Here is a 21,862-nt window from a genome sequence, read left to right on the forward strand (position 1 = left end):
CAATTATTAATATCGATAGCTGTTGTTAAATAATAGCACTGGCTACGAATACGTAACAATAACGAAAAGTGTTACGTTCAAGACTAATTGCCAGAATGCAAGGTCGGTTTGGGAACCGAAAACTAATATTTGGATCTGCGGTTAAATTGCATTATTGTTACGTCAATTTACTTTGGTGACCTGTATGTAATGTATTAAAATACAACTTGAAAAGCTTGTATGCAAATTTTCGGAAAAAAAAACCATCACCGTGGGGATTAAAAGAACATTTCGTGCAGCAACCGGGATATTATTTTTCATGAATAAAACATTTCAGTCTTGATTTAAACTGTTTGTCCGTGAATCTATGATTATCCCGAAACCAAGAGCGGATCAAGAAATAAGTGGATAATACACTGCCACCCTGAAAGTAAAGGTAAGGGCGAAATCCTTAGTTGGAATATACAGAGTGAGTGCTCTTTCGTAGGAGGTGTATACATTAGTTGTATACAAAATGTAGTTTCTTTCCCCTAACGATTTAGTCACCTAAAATTAGAATGGACGTTTCTTTCCCATAAGTATTTAGTCGCCTAAAAATTAGAATGGACATGAAACTTTTGCAAAGAATAATTAGTAAACATATTGTTAAACGAATGAACAGAAAATATTCTTCTCACGAAAATCCGTTGGTAAGGATGATCAGTTTCATTATTATGACATACATAAGCCTTTTAAAAAGTTTTGTTTTTAAGGTTCATCATAACAAATGGACAAATATGGCCGTATTTTCACCACAGGCACTCGTCTCAGAAAAAATTTCCTATATACCTTAATATAACACAAGGTACTTAAACTTGCATTTCAGAAAAATGTCAGGTGGTAACGAAGTTCCGTTATATGCCCCTTTATAGGCTGTCACCCCACTAAAACTTGTTATATCGTAAATCTAAATTGATTTATCTTTACAATGGTGTAAAACATGCCTACATTTGTTGTCGGAATCATCCGTAGCAATCCTACCAAAGTATGTCAATCGTAATAATTTTGCAAACCGCTGAAGAATTGGCAATACAAGTCCGCAGTAAATGATTTATTATAAAAATTATTTAAAAAAAAACTGTTAGTTTGTATAAATAGAACTTATCATACAGTTAGTAAAATTGTATAATATACCGTGAAAAAAATATAACAAGTGTTGTTTGTGGTATGTCTAATAAGTTACAAATTTTCCCATGACGTCAACATGGTCAATGTCTTGCAGACTCTCTCTTGACTTTACGTACGAAATGAAACAAGATCAGATAACTCCGAGAATCATTTAGACTTTCCCATAGAATTGACCAATCGGAAACCGAGATATACAAGGAGACGTGACGCGTTTATTGCCAATTCTTCAGCGGTTTGCAAAATTATTACGATTGACATACTTTGGTAAGATTGCTACAGATGATTCCAACAACAAATGTAGGCATGTTATACACCATTGTAAAGATAAATCAATTTAGATTTACGATATAACAAGTTTTAGTGGGATTGACAGCCTATAAATCGGCATATAATGGAACTTCGTTACCACCTGACATTTATCTAAAATGCAAGTTAAGTACCTTGTGTTATAATAAGGTATACAGGAAAATTTTTTCTGAGACAAGTGCCTGTGATTTTCACCTCAAAAACTACTCTGTGTACAGACTTACCTGTGCTGTTTGGAAAGTTTTAATGCCTAGCATCCACTAGATATATAAAAGTTAAATGCATTTTGTGTTTAAGAAAGATAGTGGATGCCAGGCATTAAAACTTTTCCAACTTCACAGGTAAGTCTGTACTCAGAGTAATTTTTGGTATGTAAATACAGCCATATTTGTCCATTTGTTATGATGAACCTTTAAAGGTTCATCAATCATACACTTAACAGTTTAAGTTCATCATAACATGGAAGTATTATATTGACAGGAACTACAACGATTAATTAGCATTTATTTATAACCCGGATAGCCCTGTAGAAAAGATATGGAAACTGTCTAATTAGTACGCTGTCAATTTCTTTTGTGACTATCTGCAATGCCGCGGTCATAAATTGACCAGAAATACTTCTTATCAATCACGTGGTTTTAATCGAGACAGCTTAACAATATTACCTGTCAAAAAACACCTTTACGTATTTCAATTGCGTCGGTAGACCTTTATTGGTGAACAACTTATTTAAACAAATCGACTAATGCATAAAAAATGAAAATCGGCCCAGAATTAATTATTCTGCAACGATTTGAAATAGTGAGTGACATTATTTTATTAGTTTGTGGGTGAAGTTTAAATCGCGATTAAGGTGTGTTCCGGTTACCGCCGGATAACAATAAATATATTTGATAAATATTAAAACTGTGAAGTTTAGAGTAATATATATGGTTAAGTTACTGGATAATCCTGGAAAGTAAAAATTTCCAGTTTACAATACGAAAATTAATCGAGCAAGTACCAATCAACAAAATACAGCAGAAGAAAACAGAGATCTAACTACTTTATATAGCTATTTATATAATACATTTCTGTCCCCTAAAATATGTTATCACTATCCGACCAAATGAAACCGTCCAAATGATACTGGTAAATATTATTGAACAGTCGCACAAGAATTTGTATAATGTCACTATACAAATCCTTGAGTCGCAGTACTAAAAAAATATTCAACACATCCGGGTTGCGCTGAACATTCGTATATACCAACCAATGATCTTACCCTGGATTTAGAGCGAAGCTTAATAATTCCTACATTTATCTAAAATCTCTTTGATCTTTTGATTTTATCAGAACGATAATTTACAATCTTCTTAAATATGCAGGAAATGTGTGCCACTCAGTGGAATAAACAGTAGTTATTATATAATCACAACTTGCGATATATATTACATATAGTCCAATTTCAAAAAAAAAATCAATAAAAATGGGCCATTTATTCAATAAATTTGGTACAAATTTCCATCGTCAATGTGTTTTTCTATAGAATTAATGATGACTCGCATTAATCCATCAATCACTCAATCGGCACACATATGCAGATGTAGGGTAACGGAATCTGACGAGGTTTGCCGATTTGCTGTTTCTATCACAACTTTCGATTTCTTCGTTTATTTCCGTAATCCCGAAAGCAACCGAGAATGACAATATTGTAGGGCACCACACGCTGGTAGGGAATAACGTGCCATGTTTCAAGCTAATTAACATGTCATTAAATTGGGCGCGACATCGCAGATGAAACGTTTGAAGTCGGGTCGTAGTAGTTCCTGTCAATATAATACTTCTATGATCATAACAAACGGACAAATATGGCTGTATTTACATGCCAAAAACTACTCTGAGTACAGACTTACCTGTGAAGTTGGAAAAGTTTTAATGCCTGGCATCACTAGATATATTAAAGTTAAATGCATTTTGTGTTTCAGAAAGAAAAAATCTCTTTTGGATTTTGATGGCCATTTTTTTTCCTTCATGCAGAAGGTGTGAAAATTTGAGATGCTCCCTTAGGTAAAAAAACCGATTTGTATTGTTTTGATTGTTCTTTTAAATTGACATGGACAAGAGGTATCTTCACAACTACAGGTAAGTTAAAGAGTTTATCTGAGTCAGTGAGTGGACAGTATCAAAGTAATTCAGGTGTTTGTTTATTTTTACACCTTCTGCAGAAAGGAAAAAAAATGCCCATCAAAAACCAAGAAAGATTTTTCTTTCTTAAACACAAAATGCATTTAACTTTTATATATCTAGTGGATGCTAAGTCTTAAAACTTTTTAAACAGCACAGGTATGTCTGTACACAGAGTAGTTTTTGAGGTGAAAATACGGCCATATTTGTCCATTTGTTATGATGAACCTTAAATATAATATGTCTCTGATATAACAAATGGACAAAATATATGGCCGTATTTTCACCTCAAAAACTACTCTGTGTACAGATTAACCTGTGCAGTTTGGAACGTTTTAAGGCCTGGCATCTTCTAGATATCTATTTGTATACTAGTTGTACATGTATGGGCCGTTGATAATTTAATATTGTTACAACTGGTTTGTATTGTGTTGATTGTCCTTGAGTGGCATGGAGAATAGATATCTACACATCTATATGTGAGTTAAAGGTAGTAACTTGGTGGACAGTATAAGTATCAAATGCAATTCAGATGTTTGTTTATTTTTACACCTTCTGCAGGAAGGCAAAAAATGCCCATCAAAATCCGAAAACGCTTTTATCTTTCTGATGGATGGTATTACGTCTGTACACACAGTAGTTTTTGGGGTGAAAATATAGCCTTTTGTTATGATGAACCTTAAAGTCGATGCTTCTTGAACCAATCGTTATGAATCAAGTGTGCATGTTGGTGCAAAATACATGTATTTCCAGAAATATCCACAAGCAATGATGAAATAAGACAAAATTACATTTGATATGTGCAGTGATTTGAAATTGTTTCCCTGATTTCCCCAAATCCTTGCTTTAGAAGAGTATAGAATACCAAACTCCATAAAATTTGATGGATCTGAATTTCCACAATGATCAATTGATATCTAGAAACTCTGGTCCGCAAAATGTAATGGAGTTTGGTAATTAATTCTCTATGAATGTGAAGGATCTTAGGAAATCAAGAAAGTTGTATTAACATAGCAATATTAATCATTAAGGCAAGGTATACATAGACTATTATCAGTCATATGACAAAAAACTGTTATGACTATTTTACCCATTACTTATTTTTTTTGGTTTCAAAGATATTCACCTTTGACACAACTAAAAGAATTTAATCCAAACTTGATATGATTAATCCTTAGTTTTGGTATATTTTAGTTTGCAAATTATATATTTTGGTCTAGATGATTGGAATGTGGCTCTGGTTGACAATTGTCTTACTAGATTAAGGTGAGGGATACAGGCTCTTTACAGCCTTTTGTATGAAGATTTATTAATTTTCTGATGTTACAGCAGATTTTAAACACCAGTACATGTATTTCTGTACAATTTTGACAATTGAAATGGCCTTTTTAACCTGGTTATTAGAAATTATTCAGCACAAACTTTCTTACATTACGGGAGCATATTAATGTATTCATAATGATCATTTTATATATAGGGTATAAAACCTCAGTCTAGTGGTGTGCAGAATGAAAGGATGACTAGAGGTCTTCCTAAAAAAATACCCATAGCAGGAGTGGATAAAGTAATTGTGGTGGCTTCTGGAAAAGGAGGAGTTGGGAAATCTACCACTGCAGGTAAATTATATAATTCTATATATACATGTATCTTTATTTATCTTACCTTATCTTACATTTCTAGGAATATGACTGGTTAAAAGTGTCCGCATGGATACTGTGTATATTTGATATTAGTTAGTAGGGAGTCTGGGCTTATTTCATACACAGTTAGTAGTGGTGTAACGTCCCTTTATATTCCATATTAGGAAAGAAAGGAACTAGGGCTTATTTCATACACGTTTAGTATTGGTGTTACGTCCCTTTATAAAAACAAAACGGTACTGAGAAAAACTCTTAAAGGTTTCAACATGTTCAACAGAGGAAGAAATCGATGATTAAGATTGAAATAAGTTCATAAAACCTATTTAAATCTAACAAGTTGTTTTTGCTGGCATCTGTTTTTGTTAAGATCAATGGAAGTAGTTTCTTAATGCTAACAGCATTGAAGACTTGTTAATTTTGATAGGTCACTAGTCTAAATTTCAAACGTTAAGATAGTCGGTAAGATAAATTTGTTACATAGTGTGCTAGTGACCTAATACGGTATATATGGGGTCACTGATTTTCCAAAAATATAGCACTTTGACCCTATACATTCTATTATAAATAAATTTGGTGTTGATTGGTTAAAATTATTACTTTCATTTTCAATGTTGTCAATTTTTATGGAGACACGCCCACTCTGAGGTTGTGTATACATACGGCAACATGTGTACGTTGTAATTGTTAATATAAATAATATAAAAAGTTCTTTGAGCCTTATTTTTGATAAAAAATTAATTTATAATGAATGGCAAAAACTTATTTTGAATTTATTGAACCATCAAATTATTTTTTGACTCTTCACATTTACCATTCATTAAATAAAATCGTCCAAGATAGCACCATGGTAGAAAATATAGCACCAAGGTACCACAGTACTTTAAGGCCCTGTAGAGAACACTGTCATGTCAAATGTTCCATATTCTACACCATTATTCATATTTAATCTTTAAAGATGTATCTAAAACTAAAAATTACATTTTATTACAAAACATGTCATTACAATGATTTGTATGCATGATTTATTTTTATACTTGACTGATTTGATTTAATACATGTACTTGGTTTGTTGGTTCCATTTGAAATTGCTATCTTTTTTAATGCTATTTTTAAAGGCAGTGCTTTAAGGCCTGACTTTCAAGTCATGAGGCACATCTTTTCATACGCAACGTCCAACAAATCTATGTAGGGGGTCATTTGGCCAGAAATAGATCCGGAAATGTTCAATTTTCTCCTCTCCTTTTTATGGTATGATATGGTTTTTGTTTCTTTCATTTACATTAGGAAATAAAGAAACGATCAGTGTGTATTGTTTGTTTTAAAAAACTTGTTATTAATGTATAATTTGCATTATAAGCAGTCAACCTGATTACAAACTATCATTATTTGTATTCCGTGTGGAAAGAGGTCGGGTCAATTTTGAGTGTTATCTGACATCTAAAGATTTTTTAATCAGTTTAGACGTTGATATAACAATGAAAGGTCGACTGAACATAATTAATATTGCATTTTCTATAATTCAAAGCGGAATTCGGTTTATGAACGAGAAACCGTAAGCGTTTTCAATTTCGTTAGTTATGTATGTTGTCTACGTATTATCCTGGTTCCTGCTACTACGTTCAGGGCATTAGCTATTTGATATATGTGTAACATTACGATCGGGTACCAGTCAATCTACACGTGTATGTGTATTTGACTTTGTTGACAAGAGCAGTACGTTCTACGTTGCTGTTGGGAGAATTTTGATTAAACTCTAAATGCTCATAGAATAAGAAATATAATCTAAACTGAATGTACCTCCTTCCTAATAATTTATTGCAATATAGATATAAATCCTTTTTGACAAGAGAAATCTGACTTTTGTCAGAAATATTTTTTTCACATGTGCAAAGGTAATCACGTGACGTGTGGCGGCCATATAATTTTTGTTTACATATTTGTGAAGAAGCCTCTAGAACTATGACCTAAACATAAATAGTCTTCCGAAAACGTAAACTTTATTCAATACTATTTTATCAATCATGATTATTTTCATAAATTTAATTTTGATTATTTAAAGAAATAAAATTATAACAATTACGATTTTAGATTTGAGATTCTACACAGACATGCTTTGATCTATTTATAGCCAAATTAGTTTACCTGTGTGAAAATGTAAATAATGGATATTAATTCTAAACAAGTGAAGACAAACTATGGATGGAAGATAATAATTCACATAAATATTTCAAGACAATCGATTTAATAATTAGAATCATGCAAACAGACTTATAAAGAAAAAGGCATGTAAGTTCATAATACAAATATGACACTTTTTCTAGACAATCCAGATCGTGCAAAATACTTCGCTAAAAATTGTAATGTTTAAAATTGTTGTTGCGCACTAAAAAAAAACCATGGGAACTTTCAAAAGTTGGCGGGTATCTATGTAACAAGTCTTACTATCTTTATGTCCAATTTATGTGCATTATGTTTTCTGGTCTGTCCATCCGTCCTCCTTCAGGTTAAAGTTTATGGTCGAGGTAGTTTTTTATGAAGTTGAAATCCAATCAACTTGAAACTTAGTACACATGTGTTCCTTATGATATGATCTTTCTAATTGTACTGCCAAATTAAAGATTTTACCTAATTTTCACAGTCCACTGGATTTGTACCTGTTAAGAGTCGTATACTAAATTTTTGTGTATTTAAGAACTTGTATTTTGACAAAGGATGCATAAATGAAAGTGGTACAATTCATTTTGCTTTGATATATAGATTTGAATTACAATTGTAAATGTTATTGTAATGCATATAAAAATAAGGAGATGTGATATATACATGATATTTAGTGAGTTTATCAAACTTAAGTGCATAAGAAATGGTTATAAGCAGTTACAGGTACTACTGTACAATCTCCAACAATGAGAAAAACTCATACCATAAAGAGAATTTCATAGATTTACAAGTAAGTTTTGTTTTTGCGTTGCATCATTTTCTTCTATTGTCATGATTGTCTTAATTGCAAATATGGGAAGTGGTTAAAATGCTAATGAGACAGCTATTATAAATGACCACCAGATGTCATTGTTTTCTTAATTAAAAACTCCTCTTTCATTCATACCAGTAAATCACTTTATAATGTTTATACTGAAAAATAATTTTGCTTGTAGTTAGAAAAAATATGGTCATCAAAAGAGTTGACATGTTACTATGTACATTTACCATTATGTTACTTGATGTTCTTGTAATACACACAGTACGGTGACTAGTCAATCTTTGTGAACTACTTTTCATAGGATGGGAGTCATTGAATATGCGTATATGATCAATAATTAAAAATAGTCTATTTATGTTCATAAGGAAAAGTTCTTTTATGTCTTAAAAATGCATTTCTGGCGAGGTACAGAAAATATACTGAAACAGTAGACTATGGGTGACTATAGGTGAACTAGGTACAAGAGAACTCTTAATCTTAAATACTACAAACCACCTCTGTACTATGGAAGATAATGATATAACTGGACTAGAAATACACGCAACCTGTAATTAACTGCCTTTACAGCGCTTTCGCACTTTGATTTTGTATTGAATTGAGGACATGAATAACTGCTAGTCAGTGTGAGGCACCTATTTATAGAATAGAATAATCATTAATCTTTGTTTGTAAATCTAAGTTATTTTTATGTTAAAAATTTGTCTTACTATTAAACTAATAAGATTTTTTGAATGGGCTATTACTCAAGAGATATACATTTGTACTTTTATACATTTTTAATCGAATAATTATTGTCAGTTCTTTTAAGGACAAATTGGTATTATTTATTATAATTGTTATCTCTTTTCAGTAAATCTAGCTCTAGGAATATCTGCAAATGATCCTGTGAGTATTTCATTTTATATATTATATAACTAAAAAGACCTGAAGATCATTTGACATCTAGGGCTTTGAAGATCTAGTTATTGTGATCAGTTTTGTAATGTTGAAGTTCCAGAGATCACCACATGCTATTCATCTACCTTTGAATTTTTAGCACAACCCTTGGATTTTCTAAGCCCAAGCATTCAATTTTGAAGTAATATGAGTAAAAGATTCTAAAACAGTACAATATTATAGACTATTAACTTGAAACTTAATAAGTTTTCATGCCCCATTTATGGCATTATGTTTTTCTGGTCTGAGCATTCCTTCGTCCGTCTGTTCGTTCATTCTTCCGTCAGTTCGTTCGTCCGCCTGTCCCGCTTCAGGTTAAAGTTTTTGGTCAAAGTAGTTTTTGATGAAGTTGAAGTTCAATCAACTTGAAACTTAGTACACATGTTACCTATGATATGATCTTTCTAATTTTAATGCCAAATGCAACACACAAAATGAGGTCTTCTCATTTAATAGTGTAGATAGATATCATTTCTGATGTCATTTTGAAGACATTGATTGTAGTGTTTGCTATGTATGCTTTAGTATATGAGTATAGAAAGAGAGATAACTCTGTTATATGTTGGAACAATGTATGTGAACAGCTTGTCTCCCTTTGTACTGTATTATATATACTATGCTGAGTTTCCAGTTACGTAATAATTGATGTACCTTCAATGGTGTTTGTTTTGTATGCCAGTATCAGGTTTAATCCGAATGTTCTAGCCACAAACAGTATATTGATATGTAAGCATTTACATACTGCACATGACCAGAAGTTTTCAGTTTACACATACTTTTTTTTTTATTAAACTATATATATATAGGTTTTTTTTTATTAAACTATATATATATATGAGCAACAGCCTTTCTAAAATAAAATTTGGTTGTATTTTTCTCAGGAACTACAAATCAGAGCTTCCTAAAATTTGGTTATCATATCGTAATTCATTTTCTAATAAATCAAATCTCAACTTCTCGAATACTTTACTTATCATATTTGAGCAATAGCTCACTGTTCATCTTGACTTTACAAATTTTCTCTTTCAGGTAATAGATTGAAAGTTTTTTTTTAACTTTTACAGACAAAACAAGTTGGTTTGCTGGATGCTGATATCTATGGTCCATCAATACCAACAATGATGAATTTACACGAAGAGCCTGTACTTAATAACCGTATGTCATGGATTATTTAAAACTAGAAATTAATAAAATTAAACGAAAGTTCACTTTTACAGAATCAACCTGAATTGATTAAAGAAAGACATATCTAGATAGCTACACTGTCATGTCATGATCCTTATTGTTTAAATACATGCATGTCTTTAGCATCAAATTTTGGATGGATTCATATGAAAGACAGATTTGGGAAAGGATGACTATCTTCTGAACCTCTGAACTATCTTATGAACAGAATCATGATATGTTTTGATTCAAATCACTTCTTCTTTTTCTATAAAAAAAAAACCACAATTTAAAAATACATAAAATTTTGGATTAAGTGATAATTTGTATAAACTTGATGACAGATTCTTAAATGATGGTGTCCCATTCTCATATCAATAAACGTTAAATTCAATATCAATACATTAATGATATTGTTAACTTTGTCCAGGTAAATAGGAGGAGTCATATAGTTTTAAGTTTTAAGCGTGACTGATAATCCTATATCCATTTCCCAACAAACGTTTTATTTCTGTTAGATAGTATGAACTCTTTGTGAACTTGTTATTTAAGTCTGTAAATTTGAATGGATTGAAACCATGTTTCAAATGGAAATACAATGGAGAACAAAGTGCTGTTTTAATGACAATCTGATATAGATGACCATGTCCACATTGAATAAAACTAAAAATTTCTTTATCAAACCAGTTGAATGAATTAAGATACAGTAAGACAGGGATGGTCTTTGTAAGTGCTGAACATGAGATAATAACCCATACCTGCCAAGTTTTCAAATTGCCCATGGGGGTTTTGCGTGCAAGATGGCTGCCATACTCATAAAAAACCTTCAAGGGGGCCTTCAAATTCAGTGTCATGTTGTTTTTTGGCTTCTTCATACTTGTATATGCCTCAATTCATTGTAAAATTAATTGTTTTGTTAAAATTGTGGACACAATTGCTCTTTAAAAATTTCAATTTGGGAGCCTCCATGGGGGAAATCCCCCGCAAATAGTGACAGTTGGCAGGTATGATAACCTAGTATTTAGTTGATGTCAGCATAAAAAAACTCTTCTGCAAAAGTCCTTGTGAAGAAACATAATCCCTAAACTAAATGACCCTTTATTTTTGTAGCATAGATAATAACAATATGTTTTAAAAAATCTTTAGAATTGCTAAATTACTGAAATTAAACATAATGGAAATTTCTGTAAGCTGTACTATGTTGCTGTGTTGTCAACTAACATAGCTACAACAATTGAGCCATTGGAAATTTGTGATAAAAGCTTGATAGGAAAATCAGATTCATATGATCCAATATGCTTAACAAGTCCCTTGTTAGATTTATTTTTAAAACCTGTTCTTTCTAATTTTCTTATTTACATACTTATTTACAGAGTTTCATACTTTATTATACAATGTTCATATTATGTTTTGTATAATCTTTTTTATTTTTTCCTATGAATTATTAATTGTAAAATAATTGTTATTTTTACATTTTCAGAAAATTTGATGGTACCATTAATCAATTTTGGAATAAAATGGTATGTATGTCCTTAAATAAAAAAGCCTTAACAAAGTTTGAATGTACCATACTGGTCAAGGACCCATCACAAGTTACCTTCAGTGCTATTTTGTAAAAATGCTGATATATTCTGACAAGTAGCAAAATATGATATTACTGTCCTGTTTAAATGTAAATTCTGTCATTTGATGGCAAGATTTAAAATGACTGTAAATGGTCAATGTACCTATTAAAGAAATTTCCAGCAAGAATTGTCATACTATTAACTCATTGCTTATTGAGCCTAATTCTAAGGAGCTAAACCTTACTTTTTGTAACCCTTTTTATGTTAAAAGATTATTTCTCCAAACAGTTCCTGTTCCTGAAAAACTGAATTTCTGATGATGACTACTGCTACTGACTAGTGCTTGTCCTGTCTACTTGGAAGATTTTGTTTATATAGTTTGTTTTAACGTAACTCTCAACATAACAAATTTTAACCAGATAAGCTACTAGTTTTGTACAAACTATTCATGTTATTCTCTTACAGTACAATGCATGCAGTCTTACTCTAAATATGTTTATTAAGAGTACTGAAATGTTTTTAAGTTCAAAAATATATTAAGAAAAACATTTGATGGTCCGATATTATTCTGTATATCTGATAAGTTTTGTGTACATGTTTCTAATTTTCAGCATGTTCATCAATGCTTAGAATTAGATATGAAAAACTGGGGTATGAGGTTAATGTTAATAAAACAATAACCCAAAACCAGAATGGTAATAAAAAATGACATCTAGAGTGTCAATACTTTTTGTCATGTGTCAATCTATAAAATGAGCCTGTTTTTTATGTTACAGCATGTCAATAGGTTTTCTGGTAGAGGAAAAGTCGGCCATAGTATGGAGAGGACCTATGGTTATGTCAGCAGTACAGAAACTTATCAGGCAAGTAGGTAAACATTCTAGAATTAATACATTATTTAACCAATTATATTGTAAAAATGGCAACAACAGAAGAAAAAAAACATTTTCACAGTTATATGAAGTTTCTGCATTTAGAACTACAATAAAAAGAAAGAAACTTTGAACAGCAAGAAATGATCTACAAATACTTTAACATAACTGTTTTTCTAGTCAAGTTGGTTGACCATTATGGAATTTCCAATCCCTCTGGTCGTCCTGTTTAGGTTAAAGTTTTTGGTCGAGGTAGTTTATGATGAAGCTGAAGTCCAATTAACTTGAACTTAGTAAACATGTTACCTATGATATAATCTTTCTAATTTTAATGCTAAATTAGAAATTTTATCCCATTTTTACAGTCCACTGAACATAGAAAATGATATGTGCGGATGGGGCATCCATGTACTTGGGACACATTCTTGTTTTTCAATTTCCGAGTTAAAATGCAACTTTTTTTTTATTATATTTAGTTTTTTTTACCATTTCCTTAAAAACTTTGATTGATACAGAGAAACTAAACTGCAAAAATGTTTAGCATGACAATATCTACCATTAAAGAGAGTTCTATATGGTCAGTTGACTCATTATTCAGTTAGTGTCCTTAAATGACTGTTTTTGAATAGATCTGGATCAAACCTGTTCACAATCTGATATATATTGTGTGAAAGATGGCTGCTGCTGTTGCTAATGATTTTAATTTTGCATATTTGAACAGAATGAGAGATATGGAATCTTGTAATATAACATTTACTTTCTACAGTTTGAATGCACTTATAGACATGATCTATTTTAGGTAGTATGGGGTCCACTTGATTACTTAGTTGTTGATATGCCACCTGGAACAGGAGATACACAGCTCTCATTGTCACAAAATATACCTATTGATGGTATGTAATATTTTATTGTTACAAAATACACAAGTTTTAAAATAGTTGGTAGCATTTCCTTGTCATAGAATATACCTGTGGTTTGTTTATTTTAACTCTTTACAATCCCTAATGATAGGTCAGTATTGACGTCACATGTTTTTCCTGTAACGGAGATTTTTTTCATAAATAAACAACTAAAAAATCAAAAACAAGTTTTTTTTTGTTTTTTTTTGTTTGAGTCCTACTAAAACCATGATCATATATGTAAGTAAAACGCCTATAATCTTCACACCCTATATGACACAGCTATTTTACATTTGCGTCATTGTATATAACAGTAAGATGATATTGTATAAACGCATACTTAAGTTTTCATTCAATTCCCTTTTTAAGAATCTCATAATTGCTACCACATTCCTTTTATATAGTTTAAAATAATACCATCTCAAATGGATCAAATTTATTTTATTATTGATCAACTGTGATACATATTTCAAATGTCCTTAGTACTGTGTCTAAAATATATTTCAGCTGTGTTCCTATTTCATTGTAGAATAAAATTCACAAACATTTTGTTCATTTTAACTGAATGTATTTTACTCTTAACCCTCTTAAGTTATACTTTGAGTAGAGTGAATTAAGACTTTTACTTTTATTTTGGAAAGTGGCCATTGAGTGAATACTATACATTTTTAGCTCACCTGGCCCAAAGGGCAATTGAGCTTTTCTCATCACTTTGCGTCCATAGTCGTTGTCATTCGTTAACTTTTACAAAAATCTTCTCTAAAACTACAGGGCAAAATGCAGTTTTTGGCTTATATCTCTGAAAATTAAGCATTTAGAGCAAATCTGACATTGGTAAAAATGTTCATAAGGTCAAGACCTATCTGCCCTGAAATTTTCAGACACATCAGACAACCCATTAATGGGTTGTTGCCCCTCAATTGGTAATTTTAAGGAAATTTTGCAGTTTTTGGTTATTATCTTGAAGATTATAATAGATAGAGATAAACTGTAAACAGCAAAATTGTTCATCAAAGTAAGATCTACAAATAAGTCAGCATGACAAAAATGGTCAATTGACCCATTGAGGAGTTATTGCCCCTCATATTTAATTTTTTGACAGTTTTTTGACAATGTTTGTAATCTTTTGCAAAAATCTTCTCCTTTGTAACTACTGTGACAAATTTACCCTAATTGGCCACAATCATCATTAAGGATATCTAGTTAAAGAATATGTCATATAAGTCCTGCCTACCAACCAACGTCGCTGTCTTTGCTAAAAATAGGACATAGGGGTAAAAAGCAAGTTTTGTCTATTATTTTTTAAACCTTTATAAATAGAGAAAATCTGAAAGGAAAAAATATGTTCAGAATAATGAGCTCTACCACTTTTCCATACATAAGTCAAAACTGTTAGACAAATTCTTATAGGAGTAATTGCCCATAAATGACAAATTTTACGATTTGTTTTCTCCATTTTTGCCTTTTATCATGAAAACTATGATATTTAGAGAGAAACCCTTTCCTGTTAAGCATCATTATGATAGATAAATGAACACTCAAAAATGATCAGCAAGTCAGGATCTTTTAATAAGTCAAAGAAACTAAACAGACTAAAAAATCGGTAATACAAGATCAACAAAATAAAGATTTTTGTCATGGTCTTTTCTCGACTACAATGTTGGAGAGTGTCCTTTGTTTGATATTCCCATAGACCAAGGTGAGCGACACAGGCTCTTGAGAGCCTCTAGTTTATTGTACCACTGGCAATTATGTGTGTTAAAAGAAGACTGTAGTTGCAATTATCTTTATTTTAAATACCTTAAAAGAAGACCAAAAATAATTGTTTATGGTTCAATGTGTAGGACTCAGAGGTGCGATGGGGACGCTGAAGTGCGATGGTCACGCTGAAGTGCGATGGTCCACGCCGAAGTTATTTTTAAAAAATAACAACATTAAAATTTCGCTGGCAGGAGGATGGGTTTTGTGGATGAAGGTGTCATGCTAACAAAGGAAATGAAGGGAAAAAGAAAGTAACAAACCATTGAAGGTCAGAACAGTTTCGAGCAGTGTAGGTGGAGTTTGTAAAAAAAATTTAAACTATGCCAGGCAGCAAGTCATGGGGAACAAAGCAGACAAATGATGAACTTGGTTTGCAGATGAGCTAACCAGTGTTCGGAAGTATGCTGCAAACCTTTTTACGACAAATAAAATATCTTGATCTTAATAATAATTTGGACTTTTCTTCAAGTATGCTTCACACGATTTGTGTGGACAATTTAATAATGAAATTGCTTACTAGTATTATCAATGTTTGTGCAATATCAAGTTGATATAATGTTATTTTAGTTCCAACTTGAAGATAAATCCTGATTTGTAATAAGACCGTCACTCTATCCTTATTTTATTGTGGTTACAGTGTTTATTGTCTACAAAATGTTAGGCCGAAATTAACATGACTGGTTCCTACGTGTATTTCCAAATTTATTTTATTCTCCTTAGTGGTTTATCAGCAAATGTCTCAAAGATTTTGGTGGAAAATATGACAAGTGCTATTATATAGACCTGCTGAATAATTTTTTCATCCGTGAACACCATTATTTTCTGACTCAATGCTAATGCCTAAAATTGACAATTTCAAAATAAAATTAAAACAAATCAAGACTTTAAAGTCTTTGGTTTGGAGTGAACAAAAATTAGGAGCTCCTTTGAAAAAATCTTATTTATGTTTTTTTTTAATTTTAACATGTTTTTATTCAATGTCTCAGGTAGAACATCCCACTTCGACGTAACCACTATCGTACTTCAGCGTAGTTATCAACACGTTAATGTCACAATGTCACCATCGCACTTCAGCGTATTAACCAACGCACTTCAGCGTAGACCATCATACTTCAGCGTGACCATCGCAGTTCCCAGTCTTACAAATGTATAACCCTTTTCCACTCCACTACAAGGTTGTTCTGTTTAGTCACTATAAATAAGTTGCTGTTTGTATTTGAGCTCTTAGCAGTTGCTTGCACTTCTAGGCAAACTTGGCCACTTATAATAAGAAAGATTTTGACTTATTATAAACATCCAAAAATGTTAAAATATCAATGTTTTCTTCAAGTATAATAAAACACTTTACGGATGTGAGAATAACAATTGAAAAAAAAATATGGCAATGCCCATTTGAATGTCATTCTTGTAAAGCAATTTTAGTTATGTAGTTTCTGAAGAAAATAACACCGGTATAACTTTTTCTACACATCTCATTATTTCTGTAAACTTACATTGTTTACAACGGCAAAGCTCATAATTGGCATTTAGATGATTGTTGCCAGTAAAGCTATTTTTTACAGTATTATCATTTAAATATATGTTTTAAATTTTGTATTGATAAGGTGCTGTTATTGTATCCACACCACAAGACATAGCTTTACTAGATGCCAGACGAGGAACTGAAATGTTTCAGAAAGTAAATGTCCCTGTCCTGGGTCTTGTTCAGAATATGAATGTGTATGTCTGTCCTAAATGTGGCCACACTGAACACATATTTGGTAAAGATGGCACAAAGAAGTTAGCAAATGAACTTAATTTGGATATTTTAGGTATGATGAATAGGCTCAATAGCAATATTAAATTTGACTTTCAATAAGGTTAACTTTGGATATTCTTAGTATAATACATAGCCATATTAAATTCAAGTTAAAATTGGAACAATAGAAGTAAAAAAGTTCCATATTATGATGCATTGAAAAATAAAAGTCTGAAAATAGAGTATTGCAAATATCATTTCAATATTGATTTATGAGATTTGAACAGATTTGATGTAGTTGTCTATCTCTGGTATTATATTGTCTCTGGTGACATAAATATGTGTTAAGTCAGGTCTTTTTACACTGGATGAATGTCACTAATTAGTTTAGATATTTGTTATGACATCAATTGTTTTGTAACTAAAATTATATATGTGTTATTTATATATACAAATAAGAAACTGTTTAAAGATAAAGTGGATAAAATGCACTGTTGAAAAATTCTGTCACTGATATTTGCAGTTAATTACATGGCTAAATATTGTTATTGATTAATGCAAAGCCTAGAATAATTCAATGGTCATATTGAAGGTTAAAAAAACAAATACATTTCCAGAGCATAAGGGAAAATTATTTGTTTACAATCAATTGAGTTTATTTTACCATGGCCATATTTTTTTATTCTTTGGATTTACTTTTTTCATTTTGATCTAATTGCACAAAGATAATACTTCTTTTGTCACATAGCTATACATCTAAAAATTCAAACTGAAAATTGTAATATGAAATATTATACTGATCTAATAAACTAACCTCTTTTAAAGGAGATGTACCATTAGACCTACAGATAAGAGAAGGAAGTGATTCCGGCCAGCCTGTTGTTGTTGCATCACCAGATAGTTTACAGGTAACACACAAACTTGAAGTTCATTCTATCTGTTCAATGAATTTTAAAGCATTTTATGATAGAAGTATACCAAATTATTCTAACAGTTGGTCCATGACTTTCCAGTTGTGTTTGTAGTCCAAATAGATATCAACTGTTGTAAGGCTATTTTATTTTAATGAGACGTCTTTCTACAACATCACAACACCCAAGCCCTTTGATAGCAAATTTTGCTCTCAACTTTGATGCAAAATATTTCCTAATGATAAAATAAGTAAGAATTCCAGTCAAGATGATGCACTTTCTGATTCAAATAATTTCCAAGATCCTTGTCTGTTTTCCAGAGTTCATGTGACCTTGACCTCATTATTCATTGTTCATTGGTCATTTGTTATTGTTATGGTTGTATGATTGACTGTTTCTTAGATACTTTACACAATAAGTCTACTATATTTGGTGTATTGAAGGAGTGCATGGATCATTGAATTTGACCTCATTTATATTGCTCATTGGTCAATGTTCAATTTTGTAAATAAGGTCTGTCTTTCAGATACTATATGTAACTGGCTAACTTTATTTGGTGTATGTTATGATTGTAAGGTGTACATGTCTGTCTGGCAGAGTTCATGTAACCTTTACCTTATTTACATTGATCCTTGATCATGTTAAATTTTTGTTATACTTGTAGTAAAACCTTAATATCAAAGACTTTCAACATAAATTTAATCACTACAAGTAAAGCAAGCTAGACAGTTCTTTGTTTGCTCCCTTTTTTGTTGTTTTTTGCAGTGTTTGCACAGACTTAAATAGATTAAGAGAAAAAGTAAAAAAACAAAAAAATTTTGTGCTATAAGGTCTACAAATCAGTCAACATGGTTGGAATTGTTAAGTGACTCCTTATAGAAGTTATTTCCCCTATATGATGATTTTTGTATTATATTTTGCATAAATATGAAAACTATAAGAGTTAAAACCAAACTTTCAAAAGCAAAATATTCAGAAAAAATGGCCAAATTTTTTACACTAGTGATTATTAATTTAATCACTTAAATGACTTTTTTTTTATCTCAAAAACTTAAATAGATAGGTATAAACTGTAAACATTAAAAATGACTAATGACATTAGTACTGTACAAGACCTAAAATGCCACTCATTATATATGCAAATATAACTTTGCAATAAAGGGAAACACATAAATATGAAAACAGCATATTTTTTACCAGGTGAGTGATTCAGGCTCTTGGAAACATCTTGTTTGCTGAAAGTGTTGGTCTACTCTTTACAGGACTGAAATGACATTTTTTTTTTACCAATTTGACATTTTACCTTTTATTTTAAAGAATAAAATAGGTATATATAAACTGAGCACAAATGATTAACAATATGAAAATAAGGAGATGTGATATGATTGCAAATGAGACAACTATTCACCAATCTTCAAATGAAGTGGATGTAAGCAAATATGAACAACTGTACAGCCTTCAACAATAAGAAAAACCCATACTGTATTGTTGGCTCTAAGTGGTAATTCAGTTGAGAAAACTAATGGCCTAATTCATAACAAAACAATCTAGAAAAAAACAATGACTGACATGAATCAATGACAACTACTGACTTGTATATTTGTAAGTTCTATATAATAAATAGTAATCAGTCAAATAGAATTGAGTCTAAATTCACAAATATGTAGTATGTTTCATTCCTAGTTGTAAACACATGTTTATTATGTTTTTTCAGGCTCAATTTTATTTAGATATAGCAAAGAAAGTTACAGAAAAACTTCATGCCAAAACATCAACATTGCCTAAAGGATGATAGTGGTTATAAATTGTTTTTTTTTCTCTCAAAAAGTGTGTGATGTGAACATCAACAGTACCTTAACTATGAGGGTACATACCGGTACATATTTCTGATTTCTATAGACACAAATATCTGTATCAACTGAAAGCAATTGCACATTGATTCCTTGATTATCATCTAGCACCATATTAGCATAGAATGAAAAATGAATTTGGATTGTATTGAATTGCTTGCCAGTATCATACCAAGCATGTCTCATAAAAAAATGTGCTTTTGTATACTATTACTTGAAATGATGTTTGTATATTGTCTGTTGACCTGTGGTACCTCAGTGAACATTTGAATGCACCTGTGGCATCTTACCATTATGACTTTGTAAATTTGTGTTATTTGCATAATGGTTACAAAATATAACTGCTGATCAGGTTGATTTTGTTATCATTTATATTCAGTAGATGTTTATTTATATAAACTCTATTGTAGATAACAGGATTAAAAATTTGTAACATTTTGTCTTCATAATTGTTCCATTTTGTAAATATTTGGTCCAGTGAGTAATGAGGCTCCCACAGGGTACCCCCTCAGGTCGCAAGGTCGCTTTTAAATTCGTTGAGAGGTCGTTTTTAAGGGAAATGTACAAGACGCAGGTCGTTTTTTTTCCAACACAGAGGACGAAAGTTGGTCGGAGGACGTTTTTTCCAAATTTTACAGGTCGCAGGTCGTTTTTAGAATTCCCTCAGGTCGGAAGTTGCCTCTAAAAAGCCCAGAGGTCGCAGGTCGTTTTTGACCCTGCGGGAGCCTCAGTAATTAGAAAAACCAACCACTACTAAATTTTCCACTTTTCACACAGTTGATACACTAGTAACTATATGCATGCATGTAATATGTACTGACATATGTGGCTACTGTGGGTTCCTTTATTTTCGTGGGTACCAATTTTCATGGATTCAGGAAAACTTACATGTTAGTGGATATTCAATTTCATGGTTTTGCTGAAGTCTGCATACAAGCATGTAAAAAAATTATTGTTTATTAAATGTTTAATTTCGTGGTTCATCTGTACCCATTAATGGTATCCAACAAATAATAATGATTCCACTGTATTTAAATTTGATTGATTCTGAATTATGAGTTTTCTTTCATTATTTGTTTCTTATTAAAACAGGGTTGTCTTTCATAAGCTTATACTCGTTAGTGCATTGCAAAAAATGTACAGAAGTTCTGTACCTCTAATGCAAGTAAATATTCCAAAAAATGACAAAAGTACAACTATCTTCCAAAAGGGCAAATATTGATAAAAATAAAAACCCTGACCACATGCACACCTTTGATATATGTATAAACAGTCAGCAAAGTTAAAACTTCCTAGCATTCAAACTGTTGTCAGAACTCTACTTGTATTGGTTTGTGGTCTTATAGCTGCCTAAGTGTGGACGGATCAAGTTAATTGTTCCTTAGTTGAGGGTTAACCACTCATAGTTCATAAAATTAAGGAATTATTTGCTAAATTTGGGCTTAGCATAATGGTTATTCACTGGATGGATGTTAGCCTTCCGTAAGTCTACTGAAGCCATAAAATTGGATATAATTGGATATAATTAACCCTGCATTCCATCAGCCACATCCACCCCCTAGCTGTTATCAAAGTGAGTAGGACATTTTTTTGATTATGGAAAGGAAATGAAGCCCTTAGACACCAAAAGTAAGGTTGTTTATGAATCAGTTATATATGAAGGAAGCAGTCATAACTGTTGTCCAAGGCTCATTCAGAGGAGAAGCTGGTTATGCTGCAATGAATGCAACTTGACTTTTATGCATATGATCAGTTAAGGAAATCATCCATAGTCTGGACTCCCAAATATGGAAATGTATACAAGAAGGAAACAATAATGAAGGAACTTATGTATCACACCAAGCAAATGAGTCAATTTCCAGTAGTATTATTATTTAGGAACTAATGAGACAGGTAGTAAGAGAGGGGTACTTTAAGAAGATAGATCTAGA

At 31.4% G+C, this 21,862-nt stretch overlaps 1 protein-coding gene across 1 annotated transcript; it reads left to right on the plus strand.

Moving 5' to 3' along the window:
• The first annotated feature begins 531 nt into the window (after positions 1-531).
• LOC139512669 (iron-sulfur cluster transfer protein NUBPL-like) lies at positions 532-20,369 on the plus strand. Its single transcript, XM_071300459.1, has 10 exons — positions 532-668; positions 5,096-5,234; positions 9,086-9,120; positions 10,236-10,326; positions 11,816-11,855; positions 12,677-12,767; positions 13,572-13,665; positions 17,037-17,243; positions 17,996-18,078; positions 19,796-20,369. Exons 1-10 carry the CDS (start codon positions 582-584, stop codon positions 19,871-19,873), a joined length of 945 nt encoding a protein of 314 aa, XP_071156560.1. The 5' UTR covers positions 532-581; the 3' UTR covers positions 19,874-20,369.
• Positions 20,370-21,862: the final 1,493 nt, after the last annotated feature.

This window comes from Mytilus edulis, chromosome 2 (genome assembly GCF_963676685.1).
Source record: "Mytilus edulis chromosome 2, xbMytEdul2.2, whole genome shotgun sequence".
Lineage (NCBI taxonomy): Eukaryota > Metazoa > Mollusca > Bivalvia > Mytilida > Mytilidae > Mytilus > Mytilus edulis.